The sequence below is a fragment of the Oncorhynchus gorbuscha genome, linkage group LG26 (genome assembly GCF_021184085.1).
Source record: "Oncorhynchus gorbuscha isolate QuinsamMale2020 ecotype Even-year linkage group LG26, OgorEven_v1.0, whole genome shotgun sequence".
NCBI lineage: Eukaryota > Metazoa > Chordata > Actinopteri > Salmoniformes > Salmonidae > Oncorhynchus > Oncorhynchus gorbuscha.
In genome coordinates this window covers 40,618,547-40,640,166 of record NC_060198.1, presented here as the reverse complement: position 1 = coordinate 40,640,166, position 21,620 = coordinate 40,618,547, and the positions used below count along the sequence as shown (strand labels likewise).

General features: G+C 43.2%; 2 protein-coding genes across 2 annotated transcripts; one reads left to right on the top strand and one right to left on the bottom strand.

Moving 5' to 3' along the window:
* The first annotated feature begins 4,906 nt into the window (after positions 1 to 4,906).
* On the top strand, positions 4,907 to 15,162 carry LOC124015429 (coronin-1A-like). Its single transcript, XM_046330611.1, has 11 exons — positions 4,907 to 5,060; positions 6,985 to 7,188; positions 12,389 to 12,511; positions 12,696 to 12,825; positions 12,949 to 13,130; positions 13,367 to 13,486; positions 13,574 to 13,678; positions 13,933 to 14,078; positions 14,187 to 14,244; positions 14,325 to 14,540; positions 14,779 to 15,162. The coding sequence occupies exons 2-11, from the start codon at positions 6,991 to 6,993 to the stop codon at positions 14,869 to 14,871; spliced, it is 1,371 nt and encodes a 456-aa protein (XP_046186567.1). The 5' UTR covers positions 4,907 to 5,060; positions 6,985 to 6,990; the 3' UTR covers positions 14,872 to 15,162.
* A 68-nt stretch (positions 15,163 to 15,230) lies between these two features.
* On the bottom strand, positions 15,231 to 19,283 carry LOC124015430 (claudin-4-like). Its single transcript, XM_046330612.1, has 3 exons — positions 19,127 to 19,283; positions 17,217 to 17,349; positions 15,231 to 17,020 (listed from the first exon to the last, which is right to left on the bottom strand). The coding sequence occupies exons 2-3, from the start codon at positions 17,346 to 17,348 to the stop codon at positions 16,517 to 16,519; spliced, it is 636 nt and encodes a 211-aa protein (XP_046186568.1). The 5' UTR covers position 17,349; positions 19,127 to 19,283; the 3' UTR covers positions 15,231 to 16,516.
* Positions 19,284 to 21,620: the final 2,337 nt, after the last annotated feature.

Sequence of the window (21,620 nt, the reverse complement as noted above, 5' to 3'; positions counted from 1 at the left end):
ACTGGGTATGGGTGAAGGGTACCTGGGTATGGGTGAAGGCTAACTGGGTATGGGTGAAGGCTAACTGGGTATGGGTGAAGGCTAACTGGGTATGGGTGAAGGCTAACTGGGTATGGGTGAAGGCTAACTGGGTATGGGTGAAGGGTACGGGTGAAGGGGTTCATTCCTTGGCTTGTTAGTGCTCATTTTGTTTGATGCATTGTGCCATTGAAAATACAACCATTTTGAATAGGGAATCATGACAGATTATCCACGTTTACAATTGCTATTGTTGAGTTGCATTAAGTTACTCTTTATTATTGGTTGACCTTAATCTCGTGAGACAGTGCTTTTTATTTATTTATCAATATCTATTTAAAGTGACTATTCCTCACATTTAACTGAGGAATTTGATTTGGTTTTGAATCCGGATTATTCAAATTAGTTCATGACTATTAAGTTAAACAAATATATTTTGTTGTTGATTATTGTAATCATGTTTGGCACATACTGTAGTCAATGAAAAGGGCACATAACGTCTTAAATGAAGATGCCTAAAACAGACTGGATGTCTCTCTTTATAATACCTGAACAATAGTTACATGACTGCAAGATGGATCTTGTTGACTGAAAAGGGAAGTTCTGCCACCAAACAGATACCAAATGTTTATTACGCTACGGTATTAGAGAGAGTTTGTGATGAGGGTTTTTAAAATTAGAATGCACTATTATTACTAGAAACCAGTAGGTTCCCCTGGGAGGGTGGAAATGGCCGACAGCTAGGCTACTTTCTAGGCTTTTAACTGTCCGAGGCCAGATAATGATTTGGTATGATTTGGTATGATGCACTGCATTCTATGCCAAAGCTGGACATTATTACTACATAACATAGCCCGGTTTGACTCTTTGCACTTTGTTACCCTTAGAGAGGTACAATACTGTAGTACCAAGCTGACATGTGCCGTATAGTATTTCATTAGACAACTGCAACCAAGCATGAAGGAACCCCTAACCCTCTCACCATTTTCACAACCAGTAACCCTGAGCAAACTATTTCTGGTTACTCAGTTTTAAAGTCAAAACTGTTGCCACTAGTTTCTGCACTGGCATTTGAGTTTATGCTCTGAGGAACAGTACAATGTTTACTTTTTGGATTACTTTTGTGTTTTATCGATTTTGTTCAACGATTGACTATGTGGAAGGTTGAGACCGAGCGGTTTGTTTTTTTAATCCTCTTTGCTCTGAGGGACCTATAACCTAGTCGTCCCATGGACTAGTTAAGTTAGCATGTTTCTATGTAACATTGCACTTTTGTAACCTAGTGCACACACTCACACATACCCACACTAATAACCACTTCACTCACAAGCTGCCAAATGATGTGTCGAGGGCCTCCGTTGTAGCACATACTTTGCTCACATTGAGTCAAGGGTGAGGGAGAATGTCCCAGCCTCTCCCACACAGGCCTCAGACTGCAACCTGACCCTGACTAGTGTTAAACCGTTTCTCAGCCCCCTTATGAAACCACCCCTGTCATGGTGAGTACATTACAGCCATGGCCCCTTGTATCGTCATAAGCTGAAATTGTATTACAGTGCACTGAATGAAACTGATTATTAATGCATGTTAGTAGCTCTCAAACGGAAAGTCATTGTCTCATACGAGGACTTTAACTTAGTATTAGCCAAATGCTTGTGCATTGTAACATATGACACGTCATGTGTCAGTCACTCCAGCTGAGAGCTTTACATGCTGTCAGGGCAGTGGAACAGGAGTGTTAAGAGAGGAACATACTACATACAGTATATACTAATACAGGAATATGAGGGACTAGAACAGAGGCAATACAACTATATCAAATAAACTGCACTGTTTATTTATTTTCAAAAGGGCTTTGGATCAAAGTGAATACCAGTAATGAAACTTATTTAAAGTCCATGTAAATACATGTATGTATGTAGATTATATATACATACAGTGCAAACAGTATATAACACTGATACTTTTTTATACATGTAATTAAAGGAAAGAAAGCAGAAGTAGGAACCTGGAATTCAATCTGTATGTCACCTCAGACAATGCTCTGTGTCTGAGGGAAAAGGGACCTGAGGGGTGGTACTACTGTGTATTTAATATCAACCACATCCAACCTATTTACTCAAATATGTGAACCCAGATAAAACGGATTCTTTTCAGTTCTGTTGGAGAGATGGGTAACCGTGTGGGTTTTTGAGAGACCCAGAGATTAAGAATTATTTTGCTCGACTAAATGTACCTCATAAAAATAAAAGATGGGGAAGATACAGGAGGGGGGGGGGCATGTATGAATACCTCTGATTACAACTGGATATCTATGCATTATCAGATACAAATACATTTACACTGTCTGAAAGTGGATGTGTGTTCAAGTGGTGTTTCTCAACAGTAACAAAAAAAACAAAAAGGGTCAGTTCTCTACTCAAAGGGACTCCACCACCCTGGGTTTTCCACTTCTCAGGGTCCTATAGCTGTTACGTTGAGGCCAGGGGGTTCCTCTCTGAAACATGGCTTTTAGAGCCACACACCACAGAGGCCACCGTGAAGGACTCCGGAACTGGGTAAGGGTCCGAGGGAAGGCAAGAGTCAGCAGTAGTAGTAGAAGTAGGGATTATTTAGGGATTCTTGGGGTGGGATCTGATAAAACAAGGTGAAATGTATTTAAAGAGCGGTTGAGAAAAGAGTAAGACTGTGGAAACGGGAAGATGGGAAGAGTGGTGGGAGATAGAACTGAAAACCATTTTTCAGAGATGGAACCAGGCCAGCCAACGGTCATTGTTTTAGTCTGTATATTCTGCTATTCTATGATTATAATGATGACATGATGTATGAAAACACTAACAAACGTTTTTTTTGTACACAGGTGCCAGCTAGCCTGTTTCTGACTATTTATAAAGGATTAACTGTCCACTATTGTTATACGACGATGATGACGATGATACTTATTATTATTGATACAATTACTCTGTGGAGGGTTGGTACTAATTATGATACTGTCTGTACTGATAATGAAATGCCCTTTTCCTCTTGATGAAGGGAGCTTTCTTGAGGGTCTGTCTGTTTCTCTGTTTGTCCTTGTCTTCAGTCTCTCGGTCTTTTGTAAATTAATTGACTGGCTGTTTATTTGGCCCCATCTGGTGGACATAACTCTGTAACGTTGCAGTCTATTGCAGGCATCATATTGTATCGTATAAAGGCTCACCGCCAACCGTTCTGTGTCTGGCAGAGGAAGCCCAGTTCTGATATTTTTGATCTTTTGACCAATCAACTCTGAAAAAGATCTGATGTGAAAAGACCTGATGTGATTAGTCAAAAGACCATTGGTGGAAAACAAATACCAGAGTTAGACAGGATGCTTTTCCACAGGCAATGTGACTGACTGACATACTTACTACTCAACAGTGTTAACATGCTAGGAGTGACCAAACCCTGCATGTTCAGGGTTGCACAAACCAGTTATGAATGTATATTATGGACCCTGTATGTTTGAATATATGAGCTGTTTTAAGATCTCATACTTCATGTCTGAAATCTGTGTTTTAATGTGTTTTGTCTGTCCTGCTCCATGTCTGGGTGCAAGTTGCGTCCTACTGTGCCTCATCAACCCGCCTGTGTTCTTCTCACCAACGCTTCTGTTAATTTATGGCCATCTTGTATCTCCCTGTGTCTAGTTTCTCTACGTGTCCATCTGTAGTGTCTTGCATTATACAGACAGGCCCTCCCACTCCTCAGTCTCCAGCAACGATTGTGCAATAAACTGAAGTCTATATTTTTAAACCTGTTTCTGGCCTTCCATTCTGTCTTTTTGGTCTCTCCTGTTCTGTTCTCTTGCTTGTTTTAATGGAGACGTTTTCAGGGGGGTTGAGGGAGCAGGGTCTGGTTAGAGGATGCATACATGTGTGTTTAAACAGAGTCTAGCTGTGCCATGGCATTCTCTGTTTGACTCCATCCTGTTATCCATACATGTGTGTTTAAAAAGAGCCTAGCTGTGCCATGGCATTCTCTGTTTGACTCCATCCTGTTATCCATACATGTGTGTTTAAACAGAGCCTAGCTGTGCCATGGCATTCTCTGTTTGACTCCATCCTGTTATCCATACATGTGTGTTTAAACAGAGCCTAGCTGTGCCATGGCATTCTCTGTTTGACTCCATCCTGTTATCCATACATGTGTGTTTAAACAGAGCCTAGCTGTGCCATGGCATTCTCTGTTTGACTCCATCCTGTTATCCATACATGTGTGTTTAAACAGAGCCTAGCTGTGCCATGGCATTCTCTGTTTGACTCCATCCTGTTATCCATTATCCATCTTGTTATCCATTATCCATCTTGTTATCCTTTAGTTAGTTCTGAACAAATTCTTATTTACAATGACAGTCTACTTGTGAAGCTCCCCCGGCCAAACCCTCCCCTAACCCAGACGACAAATGTGCGATGCCCTATGGGCCTCCCAATCACAGCCTGTTGTGATACAGCCCAGGATCAAACCTGGTCTGTAGTGACGCCTCTAGCATTGCGATGCACTATTGTTAAGTGACTGTCCCACTTGCGATGCAGTGCCTTAAACCGCTAAATGACTTAAATGTAATGTAAATGATGCAGTGCCTTAAACCGCTGCGTCACTCGGGAGGCCCAAAGCTTTAGAGCACTCTGGAGACTCTGTTACAGTGACATTACAATGTTTATCTTCATGTATATATATATATTAATTTAAATTAAATGTAAACAAATCAAAGTAAAACAGACGTAGAAAGTATTGCACACACGCTTTGATGATTTGATTAGTCTAATTAATTAGGCTCACTTTAGTCTGCATATCAACAACTTCATCTAATCTCTTCTTGAGATCTGTCATTTAAATGTTTCACCCCAGCAAGTAAGAAGACAGAATGTGACACCTCCCATTTCCACCTTCATCTAAAACTCACTTCCTCCATCACATAAAGAGATCTACCCTAGACTACCGGCTCCTACTCCTCTCTGGCGACACAGCAGAACCAAGCAGGGAGCCTGACTGAGCAGAACATTTCCCCATCACTAAAACAGGTAGGCCTGCTTTCAGCATCCTTCTAGTAATCACAAACCATGTGACTGATAGTCCATAATTGCTGTCACTTTATATGATCATGCTGTAGGCCTACACACACACACACACACACACACCATTACTGACATGTACTCCGGTCCTGGTCCTTTATAACATTAAGGCACACTGCAAAGGATTATTGCATTAGATGAAAGTCTACCAAAGAGGTCTTGTGATGCACAAATACTACAAGAACAGTGAGGCCTAAGTCTTTAGCCAAGGGATTCAGAGTCAGCGCAGCTTCAGATTTGAGGAAGTAAGGTCTGCAAATGGAGGTAAATTCTCTGCTCACTCTTTTAGAGTTGTCGTTTTACAGCATAAATGAATGGGCTGTAGGTCAGGACTGAGTCATTGTGTGCACTAATATTCTTATTGATAAATCTGAAACTTGTGAAATGTAGCCTATGCATTGAACATGAGGACGATCTACTGACAGTAATGCATTACAAACCCGACAAACCCTAAATTGGACGACAATATTTCAACCAGTTGCATTCTCTTTGGTTATAGCTCGCAAAAAAGATAATATCATTTACATATCTGCCAACTGTTTAATGTGTGAAAAAGGAGCATTAGAGAGGGACAAGAGAGCATGTGTGTGAATGAAACGGAAAGAACGATAGTTTTGTGGTTCTGTTGTTTGTTCTGTAGGATGTGGTCTAACTGTTGCTGTAGGTTCCTGGTTCACATGATTTCCAAACAGCAGTGGAGTATGCCTTTCAGTTTGCCTCTGTAGTCCCATATGCTCATTTTTCCTTCAATTCTCCATGTTTTCTCTCTCTGTGCGGGTTCATCCCTATGACTAGATGTGAGTTAAAGCATTGCACAGAGCCACAAGTGTACCTCGGATAATAAAGAGAAAAAGAAACAGTTGCAGACTGGAGGAAGAAGTTGTGCAAGTTCTTTCTTCCCCTTTTCTCTGCTTTTCCTGTATTGTCCTTCCTTCCTGTAGCTTTCTGTCTGTATGTTTGTCTCCTCACTAAGTGTCTGTCTTGTGGTCTAACTAGGGGTCAGTGATGCTCATGCTCTTAAGACATTTTGTGGCATCTAAGGTCACAGTATTCAAATCCCTACATTGCTCTTCATTTCCTGTAAAATGTTTATACTTGCATCCGTGTATTATTTATGCAAATTATGAACAGTTGCATTTATTTCACAGATTACTGGTTTTCTTCTATACATCTCTCTTTTCTCTCTCTCTCTCTTTTCTCTCTCTCTCTCTCTCTCTCTCTCTCTCTCTCTCTCTCTCTCTCGCTGTCTATGTAAATGTAGTAGGGGTGCCGGGTGAGAGTTCACTGGCTACAGTAGCAGTCTGCATATTCTTAAATACAATAAGCACTTGATTAGTCTACCACTGTGATTAAAAACTCTGCCCCTCTTCCTTTTTCTTCTTATATCTCCTCTTAATTCTCTCACACTAACCCCCTCTCCTCTCCTTGTCCTCATCTCTCCTACTACCGCCCCATCCCCCTACTCTCTCCTCTCCCCATCCTCATCTCTCCTACTACCGCCCCACCCCCCTCTCCTCTCTTTGTCCTCATCTCTCCTACTACCGCCCCATCCCCCCACTCTCTCCTCATCCTCATCTCTCCTACTACTGCTCCACCCACCCCCATCTCCTCTCCCCATCCTCATCTCTCCTACTACTGATCCACCCACCCCCACTCTCCATCTCTCCTACTACCGCTCCATACCCCCACTCTCTCCTCTCCCCATCCTCATCTCTCCTACTACCGCTCCATACCCCCACTCTCTCCTCCCCCATCCTCATCTCTCCTACTACCGCTCCACCCCCCCCCTCTCCTCTCCCCGTCCCCATCTCTCCTACTACTGCTCCACCCACCCCCCTCTCCTCTCCCCATCCTCATCTCTCTCCCCTATCAGGTCACCATGTCCAGGAAGGTAGTCAGGGCCAGTAAGTTCCGTCATGTCTTCGGCCAGGGGGTGAAGGCTGACCAGTGCTACGATGACATCCGCATCTCCCAGATGACCTGGGACAGCAACTTCTGCTCTGTCAACCCCAAGTTCGTGGCCATGATTGTGGATGCCAGCGGAGGAGGGGCCTTCCTAGTGCTGCCTCTGAACAAGGTGGGCCTGAGCAGAGAAACAGAGGTCAAAGTGAATGCCTTAAGTGAAGTTAGAGGTTTTCATTTCTCAGAAGTGGTCTAACGTCCATTTCTCTCTCCATCTGTTGTGTAGATCAATGCATATGCCTCAGTCTCAAATCTTGAAGTTTCAAAATGTCACTTTCATTCATGCCCAGTTTTTCCCAACTACGCTTCAATTTTGATGAAAATGCTCATTGGCGTGTCGTTTGTACGTTTGTTCTAAGAACAATGTTTTTTCAACATTTGAATTTTGAATATTGCAAGGCGGCATCACACATTGTGTTGAATAAGGAAGTTTGTGGCAGAGTTTCGGTTCTACACGTCACTGGCTCTCGCTGTGGTTGTTGCTAGTTTTTCACCATATTTGGAGCGGTTCAGTGCAACACAGTCTTGACAGGATGTGGCTAGGGCGCAGTATAGTGCAGCTGCATGTACAGTCAGGTACAAAATTATTAGCACACTTGATAAAGATGAGAAAAAAAGACAGTATAAAATATATACATACTGAGCTATTTACTGAGCTAGAGTTATATTTTCGTGCCATCTGACTATAGCACCGCCTGGAGTTTGATCAATAGCATTGGCACATGGATTGGAACCGGTGCTATGGTCAGATAACATGAAAATATAGCTCTTTGGTCATGCATACCAGTGGTGGGTTTGACATTGAAAAACAGAAGCATATGTAGGATGCAGGTACAGTATCAGCATGGGACGAATGTGCTGCAATATCAGCAACAAAACACATACTCTACATGACCAAAAGTGTGTTGACACCTGCTTGTCGAATATTTCATTCCAATATCATGGGCATTAGTAGGAAGTTGGTCCCCCATTTGGTGCTATAACAGCCTCCACTCTTCTGGGAAGGCTTTCCACTAGATGTTGGAACATTGCTGCAGGGACTTGCTTCCATTCAGCCACAAGAGCATTAGTGAGGTTGGGCACTGATGTTGGACGATTAGGCCTGGCTCGCAGTCGGCATTCCAATTCATCCCAAAGGTGTTCGATGGGGTTGAGGTCAGGGCTCTGTGCAGGCCAGTTAAATTCTTCCACACCGATCTTGACAAACCATTTCTGTATGGACATCGCTTTGTGTACGGGGACATTGTCATGCTGAAACGGGAAAGGGCCTTCCCCAAACTGTTGCCACAAAGTTGGAAGCACAGAATCATCTAGAATGTCATTGTATGCTGTAGCATTAATATTTCCCTTCACTGGAACTAAGGGGCCTAGCACAAACCATGAAACACAGCCCCAGACCATTACTTCTCCTCCACCAAACATTACAGTTGACCGTATGCATTGGGGCGGGTAGCATTCTCCTGGCATCCACCAAACCCAGATTCGTCCATCGGACTGCCAGATGGTGAAGTGTGATTAATCACTCCAGAGAACAGTTTTCCACTGCTCTTGAGTCCAATTGCAGCGAGCTTTACACCACTCCAGGAGATGCTTGGCAAAGTGCATGGTGATGAGCAGCTGCTTGGCCATGGAAACCCATTTCATGAAGCCCCCAACAAACAGTTATTGTGCTATCGTTGCTTCCAGAGGCAGTTTGGAACTTGGTAGTGAGTGTTGCAACCGAGGACAAACGATATTTACACGCAACGTGCTTCAGCACTCGGCAGTCCCATTCTGTGAGCTTGTGTGGCCTACCACTTTGCGGCTGAGCCATTGTTGCTCCTCGACGTTTCCACTTCACAATAACAGCACATACAGTTGATCGGGGCAGCTCTAGCAGGGCAGAAATTTGACAAACTGACTTGTTGGAAAGGTGTCATCCTATGACCGTGCCACATTGAAAGTCACTGAGCTCTTCAGTAAAGCCATTCTATTGCCAGTTTGTTAATGGAGTTTGCATGGCTGTGTGCTCGATTTTATACACCTGTAAGCAACGGGTGGGGCTGAAATAGCCAAATGCAGTCATTTGAAGGGGTGTCCACATACTTTTGTATATATAGTGTATGTAATCCCTCTCACCCCACCCCCCCTAAGTTTTAGATGCACTATTGTTAAGTGACTGTCCCACTGGATGTCATAAGGTGAATGCACCAATTTGTAAGTCGCTCTGGATAAGAGCGTCTGCTAAATGACTTAAATGTAATGTAAATGTAAATGTAATGGTCTTATAGCAGTCAATATCTAGATTGATTTTGAATGCGTTATGTGATATTGAAGCATAAAGGTGTAATTGAAAGACTTTGACATTAACTGTATGCATTTTCATATATAGAACAGATTTAACAGATGTATTTTTTACCCAAAGATATAGACTGTCTCAATGTCATGGGTAGACGCCATTGCATCACTGTTTGTACTTGCCTGTAACAGGGACGAATAGTAGTCCTCTAAACCAAAATTCACAGTGCATTTAAGGCCTAATGATTTGGTCAAAGGAAGCCATTGTTCCCCAATGAACGATAATTTGATTTAAAGGTAGACAGCGAAATGACTGCAGATATTGAGATGAGCGAGATGCACGACATCACAAAGTATCTGCTCATGTGCCCCGGTTCGTTTCACGTTCTTACAGTGTGGGAGCCACAGGACCAAAACAGCTGAGAAGTTGAGCCTTCTGCTTCAACGCTCTTAGTTGTTGTGGAAATTGACCCACTATGCTGTTTACTTTCTGCATCTACATCATATCGCTGAGTCTACCTTGATTTATATGTTGGAGAAGTACATTTTTCTGTCACTTAACTACTCTGTGTCAGGACCCGGTTACGAACCCGGGTCTCCGGAGTGAGAAACAGTCACTAAACCAACTGAGCCACGAATAGTCAGCAGAACCCAGAAGATGAGGCAGACACAGCAGTACTTGAGACGGTGTATTTAATGAAGTAAAAAGTGAAGTTCTTCAGGAAAACATGTAACTCCACAACCTCAAAAGGAATTCCACAAGAACAAAGGTAATCCTCCAAGACAAAAAGGCAAATCCACAAGGTGGAAGGCACAGCACAAAAAGCCTTAAAAGATACTCAAAAACAAACAAGAACAAAAAAACAGAACTCCACAAGAGAGTCCACCGGGATCAACAAGAGCTCACAGAGTACTAGGGCTGGGTGCTAACATACAAACACAGAGCAAAGAACTGAGTAAAACAAAGGGTTTAAATACAATCAGGGGAAACGAGGCACAGGTGCAAATAATAATGGGGATCAAGGGAAAACAAAAGGTCAAAAGGCACAATGGGGGCATCTAGTGACCAAAAACCGGAACAACCCTGGCCAAAGCCTGACACTGTAGTTATTACTACAGCCATATAACCCGTATGTGATCACTATTATTGAGACGGTGACTAAGAGGTTTTAGGATGGCAGCTGATTGTTCATCTACAATGAAGGCAGGAACATTAGGAGAAACATTTGAATAAAGTTTTGAAAATAAACATTATGCCACTTCATATTAAAAATAAGGCATGTACTGTACATCCTTAGTACATTATTGAATGTAGATGGTTTTGTTTTGGTACTGTGAATGATGGGCGAGGGCCAACGTGACAGAGAGGACCAACAGTCCAGATCCTGTGTGTGTTCCACCAGGGCCAACAGTCCAGAACCTGTGTGTGTTCCACCAGGGCCAACAGTCCAGATCCTGTGTGTCTTCCACCAGGGCCAACAGTCCAGAACCTGTGTGTGTTCCACCAGGGCCAACAGTCCAGAACCTGTTTGTGTTCCACCAGGGCCAACAGTCCAGATCCTGTGTGTGTTCCACCAGGGCCAACAGTCCAGTTCCTGTTTGTATTCCACCAGGGCCAACAGTCCAGAACCTGTGTGTGTTCCACCAGGGCCAACAGTCCAGATCCTGTGTGTGTTCCACCAGGGCCAACAGTCCAGATCCTGTGTGTGTTCCACCAGGGCCAACAGTCCAGATCCTGTGTGTGTTCCACCAGGGCCAACAGTCCAGATCCTGTGTGTGTTCCACCAGGGCCAACAGTCCAGATCCTGTGTGTGTTCCACCAGGGCCAACAGTCCAGATCCTGTGTGTGTTCCACCAGTACCAACAGTCCAGATCCTGTGTGTGTTCCACCAGTACCAACAGTCCAGATCCTGTGTGTGTTCCACCAGTACCAACAGTCCAGATCCTGTATGTGTTCCACCAGTACCAACAGTCCAGAACCTGTGTGTGTTCCACCAGGGCCAACAGTCCAGATCCTGTGTGTGTTCCACCAGGGCCAACAGTCCAGTTCCTGTTTGTGTTTGATAGAGGAATTTTTAATTCCCTTATGTTTTATTGCCAAAACCAATTAAATTCGCACTCATTTCTAATTCATGATAAGTTGTAAGTTTATCATTTGCATGAATTAGCAAGAGACCAGTCTTAAAAAACAAGTTCAGCATTTATTCTCGATGAGTACTGACCCAAAATACAAAGAACATTACATTTTAAAAGAAAGAAGACATAAAATGACGTCATCAGTTTCACACCCTCTCCCAGCATTACAATGGCGTAGTATTCGGTCCTGGAGATAGTTTCACTCCCCACATAAACTACATTCCAACCTGTCTAAAGGATAAATTCTCCCTTAATGGAATCCAACCAAAACATTCTTATCTGTTTGAAAACCTATCTTATCCCTCCTTCCTCAACTTTCCCAGGAGACACAGACACAATTCATTTCTGCTTACATTTTTAGTAACAGTACAATTAAGAACTCATACTTTTCAAATAATAACATAATAGTATTAGCATAAATGGTTCTAATCATTAAAGTATACATAATTGATCATCTAAACTATATTTTCCTCTATCAGTGTTCCACCAGGACCAACAGTCAAGATCCTGTGTGTGTTCCACCAGGGCCAACAGTCAAGATCCTGTGTGTGTTCCACCAGGGCCAACAGTCCAGATCCTGCTTGTGTTCCACCAGGGCCAACAGACAAGATCCTGTGTGTGTTCCACCAGGGCCATGGAAACCCAGTAGAGTTCTCTGCTCTCTAAGGCTGATTTCAGGCACAGCTATACAAATCTCATCAGCTGACTGAGTTTTTCTCCTCTGAACCCTCTCTAGGTCTTTCTGTTGCCAAGACCACAGTGGTAGCAACACTCTACTTCTCCTTGTGTTCTTACTGCATACTGTAGTATTCATCTCCTGTTTGAGCCATCAGCTTGTGTGTGTGTGTGTGTGTTTATTTGTGTCATAGTAACCCATCTTTTTCCTTTGTGTCTCTCTGTAGACGGGTCGTATTGACATGTCCCAGCCCACAGTCTGTGGACACACGGGCCCAGTGCTGGACATTGAGTTCTGTCCCCACAACGACAACATCATCGCCAGTGGTTCAGAGGACTGCAGTGTCATGGTAAGTAGAGGTCACAACTTTTCACTGGCCATAATGTTGAGCTTGTTAAGTAGAATTATATTATGGACGCACTTTAGGACATATGTCCCTGTGTGATCCAGTTGATCAGTGTTCTGTATCTATGTACTGTGTTAACTCAGTGTAATGACATACCCTACTCTTCCTCTACCTTTCCATCGTTCAGATTTGGGAGATCCCGGAGGGTGGCCTGGTCACGCCCTTGAACGACCCCGTGGTGAAGCTGGAGGGGCACTCCAAACGCGTGGGCATCCTCAGTTGGCACCCCACTGCCCACAATGTGCTCATGAGCGCAGGTATAGCACTGCTATGATGCATCACCTCAGAATACAAGTGCCTCTTTAACTGTTAACATAAGTGGAGTAGCACTGCATGGCCTAACTGCCTGTTCCTCCGTCTCTCTCTCCCCTGGCTTCCAGGCTGTGACAACGTGGTGATCCTGTGGAACGTGGCGTGTGGAGAGGCCATGGTGAGGATCGACTCGGTCCACCCTGACCTCATCTACAGTGCCTGCTGGAACAGGGACGGCTCCCAGATCCTCACCTCCTGTAAGGACAAGACCATTCGTGTGCTGGACCCCCGCAAGGGCACAGTCATCGCTGTGAGTGCCCCCCTCCCTGCCCCCATCAATACCACAGGAGAACCAGCCACTCTAACCCTGGACAGTCAGATGCACCTAGCTACCAGGTTTAATGTCATAGATCTCAATAGAATCACAGTCAGGGATGAGTTCATATAGTTCCCTTCACGCGTCTTTGATAGATGAACCTCCTTTGTTGAGTGTCTGTCTTTCCCTGAGTCTGCATCTCTCTCTCTCAACCTCTCTGTCTCTCTCAGGAGAAGGAGAAGACACACGAAGGCTCCAGGCCTGTCAAGGCTGTGTTTGTGTCCGATGGGAAGATCCTGAGCACCGGCTTCAGTCGCATGAGTGAGAGACAGGTGGCACTTTGGGACCCGGTGAGTGTTATGAGACAATTATGAACTTCTTATAAAGCCTTATGAATAGTGTCTTAAGACCCGACATGACCGGTATGTGTTTGACAGAAGAGCTTTGGGGAGCCACTCACCCTGCAGGAGTTGGACACCAGCAGTGGTGTCCTATTGCCCTTCTTTGACCCTGACACTGGTGTCGTCTACCTCTGTGGCAAGGTTAGAGTTAAAAACACACACACACACACCCAGGAGGCTCAAATGTTTTTTGAGAACAGCTCAAAATAATGGCCAGAACGAAACAAATGGAATGGCATCAAACACATTGAAACCATGTGTTTTATATATTCGATACCATTGCACCTATTCCGCTCCAGCCATTACGTGAGCCCTTTCTCCCCAAATAAGATGCCACCAACCTCCTTTGACACACACACACTATGGTTTACTAACCATTCATTTTCGTGCCTCAGGGTGACAGCAGTATCCGGTACTTTGAGGTGACGGATGAGGCTCCCTATGTTCACTACCTGTCCATGTACAGCAGTAAGGAGAGTCAGAAGGGCATGGGCTACATGCCCAAGAGGGGCCTGGAGGTCAACAAGTGTGAAATCGCCAGGTAACCACACAGAGTCATGGACATTTTCACTCACCAGTATACACACACATACACACAAGCACTGTTTGTAAAAGGGGAATGTATATTGTTTTATTCACCCTCCACCAGGTTTTACAAGCTCCATGAGAGGAAGTGCGAGCCCATTGTCATGACGGTGCCCCGCAAGGTAAATACACTTTTAAAAAAGGACTATAACTCAAAGCATGTGATTCTTAAATATCTCACTTTCTCTCTCTCGCTCTTCAGTCTGACCTGTTTCAGGAGGATTTGTACCCAGACACCATGGGTCCAGAGCCGTCTGTGGAGGCCAATGAGTGGTTTGAAGGCAAAGAGGGCCAACCTATCCTGATCTCGTTGAAGGACGGTTTTGCGACAACCACCAAATCCAAAGAGTTCAAAGTTCACAAAAGTCTTCTGAAGACCACATCAGCAGCCATGGGGCATCAGCACGGTAACACTGGGGTAAGGACATGGCTGCATCTACCTACATGCTCTGATATATCTGTGAATAGATACTGTATTTTAGATAGGGCTTCCTCTTTTGCACATTTCACCAGGAATCTCCCCTCTCCTTCTCTCTCTCTCTCTTTTGTCTCTATCTCTCTCTCTCTCTCTCTCTCTCTCTCTCTCTCTCTCTCTCTCTCTCTCTCTCTCTCTCTCTCTCTCTCTCTCTCTCTCTCTCTCTCTCTCTCTCTCTCAGGAGGTACATGCCTTGCAGAAGGAGGTGAAGACTCTGAAGGAAACAGTAGAGGAGCTGACCAAGCGCGTGAGCGAACTGGAGAGCAAGAATTGAAACAGAGCCCTTGGGGTCGAGATGGAGCTGGTGGAGAGAGAGAAGGAGGTGTAAAGAGGAGAAGATAAAGAGGAGATGAAAGTCAAATAGTAATAAATAGTTGGGGATGTTTGAAGGAAAGATGTTTAAAGGGAGAGTTGGAGACAGGATCCATCAATATCAGCAGCCAAATATTTTCGGGTCTGGAAGCTTGAATTCGTTTTTTGGTGTCAGTTGTCACATTTATAGAGACTTGTTTTTAATATATGCTCTTACATAGTTGGAAATAAAAGTCCTTAATATTTTCCAAAATATTGAAACTTGTTTTGCTTTTGTTAACATTTCCAAAGGAGATGACAATCATTTGTATTGCAACATAATAAAATAAAAACATGTATTTATTATTTGATACACAAAAGTAAAAGACAAGCTGATTTACATAAGAAAAATAGTTGTGATCTCATGGATGTAAATGATATATACAGTCATTTAACTATACCTGTATTTGGAGATGCATGACCACTGAGTCCCTCACCTTGCTCTCTGTTGTTCATTCATGGCATTACAGGAGCATGTCACCCATTATTAAAAACCTCAATGAGATAACACATTACAACAAGGGTGTCAAACTCCTTCTGCCCCGGGGGCTGCATTTGGTCTTCAATGAGGTCCACACGGAAAATTGGTTATATTTCCTCGCCGTCACAATTTGTCAAATAATTTCCTCTATCCATCGTTTTTGGAATTTCCGGTGCTCCTTGACTGTCTAACCTTCATGTAGGTGATTATTAGCGAGCTGAACACAGTTGAGAAACTGTATGAATGTCGGTACATCATCATCTCTACACAGTTTCGATTTGTAGTATATTATAGTATATTGAGTTAGTCCCCCCCCACAAAACAAATAAACACATATGTGTATTTTAAATTAAACCACCATATTGGACCCTTGGATTAACTACAACTAAACCAGTATTACTATTTTGAAATATTCAATATTTACAACCATTATTTCCACTAATAATGTCCCTTCTTTATCCTCAAGGTTAAACCCCTCCCCTTTCTTGTTTTCATTCTGTCTGACCCATTTCCTTTCCATCAAACTATCTCTCTACACACATAGAAACATACAGAGGTGTAGTACATCAAACTATCTCTCTACACACATAGAAACATACAGAGGTGTAGTACATCAAACTATCTCTCTACACACATACAAACATACAGAGGTGTAGTACATCAAACTATCTCTCTACACCCATAGAAACATACAGAGGTGTAGTACATCAAACTATCTCTCTACACACATACAAACATACAGAGGTGTAGTACATCAAACTATCTCTCTACACACATACAAACATACAGAGGTGTAGTACATCAAACTATCTCTCTACACACATAGAAACATACAGAGGTGTAGTACATCAAACTATCTCTCTACACACATACAAACATACAGAGGTGTAATACATCAAACTATCTCTCAACACACATAGAAACATACAGAGGTGTAGTACATCAAACTATCTCTCTACATACATAGAAACATACAGAGGTGTAGTACATCAAACTATCTCTCTACACACATACAAACATACAGAGGTGTAATACATCAAACTATCTCTCTACACACATACAAACATACAGAGGTGTAATACATGCACTAGACGTAGTTCTTGTTGGCGGTGGGGGCTGAAGCGCTGTTGCCGTAGTACTTGGCGGTTCCTCCTGAACTGCCAGATTTGGCTCTGCTGAAGCACATGAGCAGGCCTCCAGCCAGAATCAGCAGCACCCCAGCAGCCCAGCCAATAAAGATACAGGTTCCCAGCTCCATCTTCTGGGCCACAAGGGGGTTGTAGAAGTTGCTGATAACGTTGTGGGCGGACCAGCTGACAGGGATCATGAGGAGGAGGCCAGACACCAACAGAGCGATCCCGGCCACAAGGCTGATCTTGGGCTTGATGTCCTCATTCTCCACGCAGGTGGTGAAGTCGGCGCCGGCGAACAAGATGAGGATGGCCAGGGAGGTGACCATGCAGCTGATGATTGTCATGGCGCGGGCCGCCTGCAGGTCAGATGGCAGGACCAGCAGGGACTCATAGCTCTTACACTGCTGCTGGCCAGTACTCTGCACCACACAGGTCATCCACAGGCCCTCTTCAGTTTCCTACACACAGAGACAAATAGTTACAGTAATACACACGCCATTCATTCATTACAGCTTATTTGACTTCAGCACATTGCATTCATTCTACGTTTTCCGAGTTATTAGAGTCATAAGAGTCGATATAATGTTAGAAAGTATTTAGCGGTTTCAAATGTAAACCACATAGGGCTAATAAAACACTTGATCTGCTCAGTACCTGTGCCGTTACGATGTTCTGTCCTGTAAATGATGACACTTTCCACCTAGGGATGGCACAGCACACAATGCCCCCGATCAGGCCCAGGATCCCAAGGGCCACACATACAATCTGTACCCCAGCAGATCCCATCCTTGAAGAGAGAGAGGGGGTGGGGGATACAAAACAGTTCACATTCTGGTATTAAAGGAAGTGTAGTTGCTTTAAACGTAGATGTAGAATTACATGGTCATTTCTGTGATCATCACACAGCAGAGTACCCCACAAACACCTACACACACATACGTACACACACAGACTCATTCCCTATGACAGGCCTGTACAAGTCAGGATTGTGTAGCTCAGAGGTGCATTTAAAAACAAAGTCTCAGAAAGCACAGCCCTGGGACTAAGTGTGTTGTGACAGGCCCGGTCTACCTCAGCCTGCTGCTGCAGCTCAGAGGCATGCTGCCACTCCTAGTCTCACTGAGACTTCAACCTCTCCTCACCTGGATCCACTCAATCTCACCTAGCCCTGCGAAAAAGTCCAGCAAATGTCATCCCTTTAGCTGAGTACAACTTTACTAAATGAAGCCAAAAGAGCTTTTCTTCCACCCCAACAGTCTTCCACCCCTTGTAAAATGTCACACCTTTATTTTCTCCACTGGATCATATTATTTATTCCATCTAAGCAATTGTTTTATTTATTTAACTAGGCATGTCAGTTTAGAACAAATGCTTTTGTCACATTGACGGCCTTGGAACAACTGCCTTGTTCAGGAGCAAATTGACAGATTTTTACCTTGTCAGCTCGGCGGTTGGATCTAGAAACCTTTCGGTGACTTGCCCAACACTCTAACCACTAGGTTACCTGCCGCCCCTTGATGGTATGCTACTCTCATTGAATTAAGAAAACATGCAATAGTGCTTACTTAGACCCTTCTCTTTATATTCAACTGGACAAGACCAGGCAGACTAGTAAAACAAAGACATACACGTGTCTTCTCTTCTCACAAGGACCCATAGAGGTGAGGGTAAGAGGAAGAGGAGGAGGTCGAGAGGATGGGGTGAGTGGTAATGTGTCTTCTCTTCTCACAAGGGCCCATAGAGGTGAGGGTAAGAGGAAGAGGAGGAGGTCGAGAGGATGGGGGTGAGTGGTAATGTGTCTTCTCTTCTCACAAGGACCCATAGAGGTGAGGGTAAGAGGAAGAGGAGGAGGTCGAGAGGATGGGGGTGAGTGGTAATGTGTCTTCTCTTCTCACAAGGACCCATAGAGGTGAGGGTAAGAGGAAGAGGAGGAGGTCGAGAGGATGGGGGTGAGTGGTAATGTGTCTTCTCTTCTCACAAGGACCCATAGAGGTGAGGGTAAGAGGAAGAGGAGGAGATCGAGAGGATGGGGGTGAGTGGTAAGAACAAAATGACTAATAGTAATTGTTGCTACTTATAGATCCTAGTGAATCACTGAATCCTGAGCATAACATGATGGCGTTATGTTTGATTCATCAATGGAATAGAGTATGAATACCTTTCTAGTAGCGTATTTTGGATTAACCATAGAGTGTTTCACAATAGATTCATGTCAAAAGTAAACGTTTGGGTGGAAATGTTCCTCAGAACGTATTATCTTTTAATCGATAGAGAGCAAAAAAAAAGTGTATTTGTTTGTACTTTGCATATGGCCTAAATCATACATACCTTAGTCTGTTTAAATGAAGTGACATTCATGAAAGTATAAGGATGTTACATGCATGTGTCTGCTCCCTAAACATACCATCAATATTCATTTATTTAAACTTGATTGGATTGGATTGGTTACTCCACTAAGAGTTATAACACATTAAAAAGCAGTTATAATGCACTATGGAGCTGGTATGTTTCATATTTGAAATAGCACAAAATCAGAGTTACAAGTTGAAAAGTTTAACTAATACCTTATGATGTGTCCTCTTGTCTTGATTGGAAATTTGAAAAGTAAAGTTCTTTGGCAAGGGTTTTCCTTCTCTTTAAAAAGGAAATTCTACCCTCTTAATTCAGGTGTTGATCTGTGTAAAGCGGTGGTCTGTTATGTAGCTGGTGTGATGTAAAGGGTTTTGTAGTGGACTGTGAGGTGTAGGGTGGGGCTGGGAAGAACAGGAGAGAGAGGGATGTACCTCACAACCAGTCTGGACTTGTCTTATGCCTCTCTTTCCCACTCTTTTTCCAGCTTTCATTTGTTTCCAGTGTTGACATTCCAGGTTTAGTCACAACTTTTTAGCAGTGTTGGGGAAGCTACTCTGAAAATAGTTTACCAACCTACAAATTACTTCACACTGGAAGAAGTTAAGCTACATTAAAGCTCCCCTTAAGACAAAATATAGTTTACTGAATGAAAGTTACTTTGAAAAACGAGTTCACTACATCCAAACTACTTTGTGAAAAATTATCATATGTAAATCTGAAATGTCATAGACTATAAAATTGCAACAGAACAGAACACTTTATGTTACCAGAATGTGTAACGCTACCATCATGCTGCCCAAAGCTAACGAAGGTGGGAGTAATGGAGAGGACAGTGTTTTGCTATCGCAAGTGCATGATCTTTTAAATCAACAAAAATATGTCTACAAGCAATTGTTACAGCAACAGGAAAATAGCTTCAAGAGCTTTGTCCAAATATTGGTGGAGACAGCTAACAAAAGAATGGACAATATAACCAGAGAGGTCCAAGACCTTAAGAACAGTTTGCAGTTCTCCCAGGGAGAGGTGGATGCCCTGAAAGAGACTTGCAGCAAGTTGACAACAAACTCTAAGTCTATGTCTGTGAATCATTATTACAAATGACTGGTAAAACAGATTAGAAGGACAATCCAGGAGGAATTACATTCTTGTAGATGGCATACCAGAGTCTCCACCTTTGACCTGGATATAGTCTGAGGAGAAAGTGAGCTATTTCTTTTACTGAAAAGCTGCAGATGGATCATAGGGGACTTCTCTGAAGCTGTGTGCCAGAGGTGGAAAGAACTTATCCCAGCTTTGAAAGCTGCCAGAGAGCATGGGTGTAATGCATCTGTGTGAAGCTGGTGAGATGAGTCAGGCGCAGGACAGCAGATATGAGTAATGAAAGCAATTTTACTCAAATAATACAACAATACACGTCGTATAAATACAAGGCCACAAATACGGACCGCGGTTCAATAAACAATTACTCACAAGCAAACGTGGGGGAACAGAGGGTTAAATAATGAAGAAGTAATTGGGGAATTGAAACCAGGTGTGTAAGACAAAGACAAATCAAATGGTTAATCAAAAGTGGATCTGCGATGGCTAGAAGGCCGGTGACGTCGACCGTCGAAAGCCGCCCGAACAAGGAGAGGGACCGACTTCGGAGGAAGTCGTGACAATGGGAACATTGCTTATTTTGCCTACTACAAGCTCATTGTCCACCCTCCCTCCCAAAAGCCTGGGAGGAGTGAGAGAGCCAAGCTTCTGGGTCAGTAGCTTCGGCCCAACATCACACACACAACAACTGACACAAGTGCCTGATTGACGGACTCTATTAGCTAAACAATGTTTTTATTGAATTTTTTATTCTCCACATATCTATCTCCGATAAGCAACAAAGGAAAAGGCTAAGAACAGCCCATAGTAATATACAGTGCCTTCAGAAAGTATTCACACCCCTGGACTTTTTCCACTTTTTGTTGTGTTACAGCCTGAACCCCATAATGTGAAATTATGTTTTTCTATTTTTTTCTTTTTTTTAAATTTATTAAAAATTAAAATCTGAAATGTCTTGAGTCAATAAATATTCAGCCCCTATGTTATGGCAACCCTAAATAAATTCAGGAGTAAATATTTGCTTAGGAAGTCACGTAATAAGTTGCATGGACTCACTCTGTGTGCAATAATAGTGTTTAACATGATTTTTGAATGACTACCTCATCTCTGTACCCCACACATGCAATTGTCTGTAACGTCCCTCAGTCTAGCAGTGAATTTCAAACAGAGATTCAACCACAAAGACCAGGGAGGTTTTCCAATGCTTCGCAAAGAGGGGCACCTATTGGTATATGGGTAAAAAATATATATAAACAGACATTGAATATCCTTTTTAGCATGGTGAAGTTATTAATTAGACTTTGGATGGTTTATCAATACACCCAGTCACTGCAAAAATACAGGCGTCCTTCCTCACTCAGTAGCCGGAGAGGAAGGAAACCGCTCAGGCATTTCACCATGAGGCCAATGAGCCATGAGGTGACTTTTTAACAGTTACAGAGTTTAATGGCTGTGGTAAGAGAACATTGAGGATGTATTAACCACATTGTAGTTACTCCAAAATACTAACCTAACTGACGGAGTGAAAAGAAGGAAGCCTGTGCCGAATAAAAAATATTCCTAAACATGCATCCTGTTTGCAACAAGGCACTAAAGTAATAATGCGAA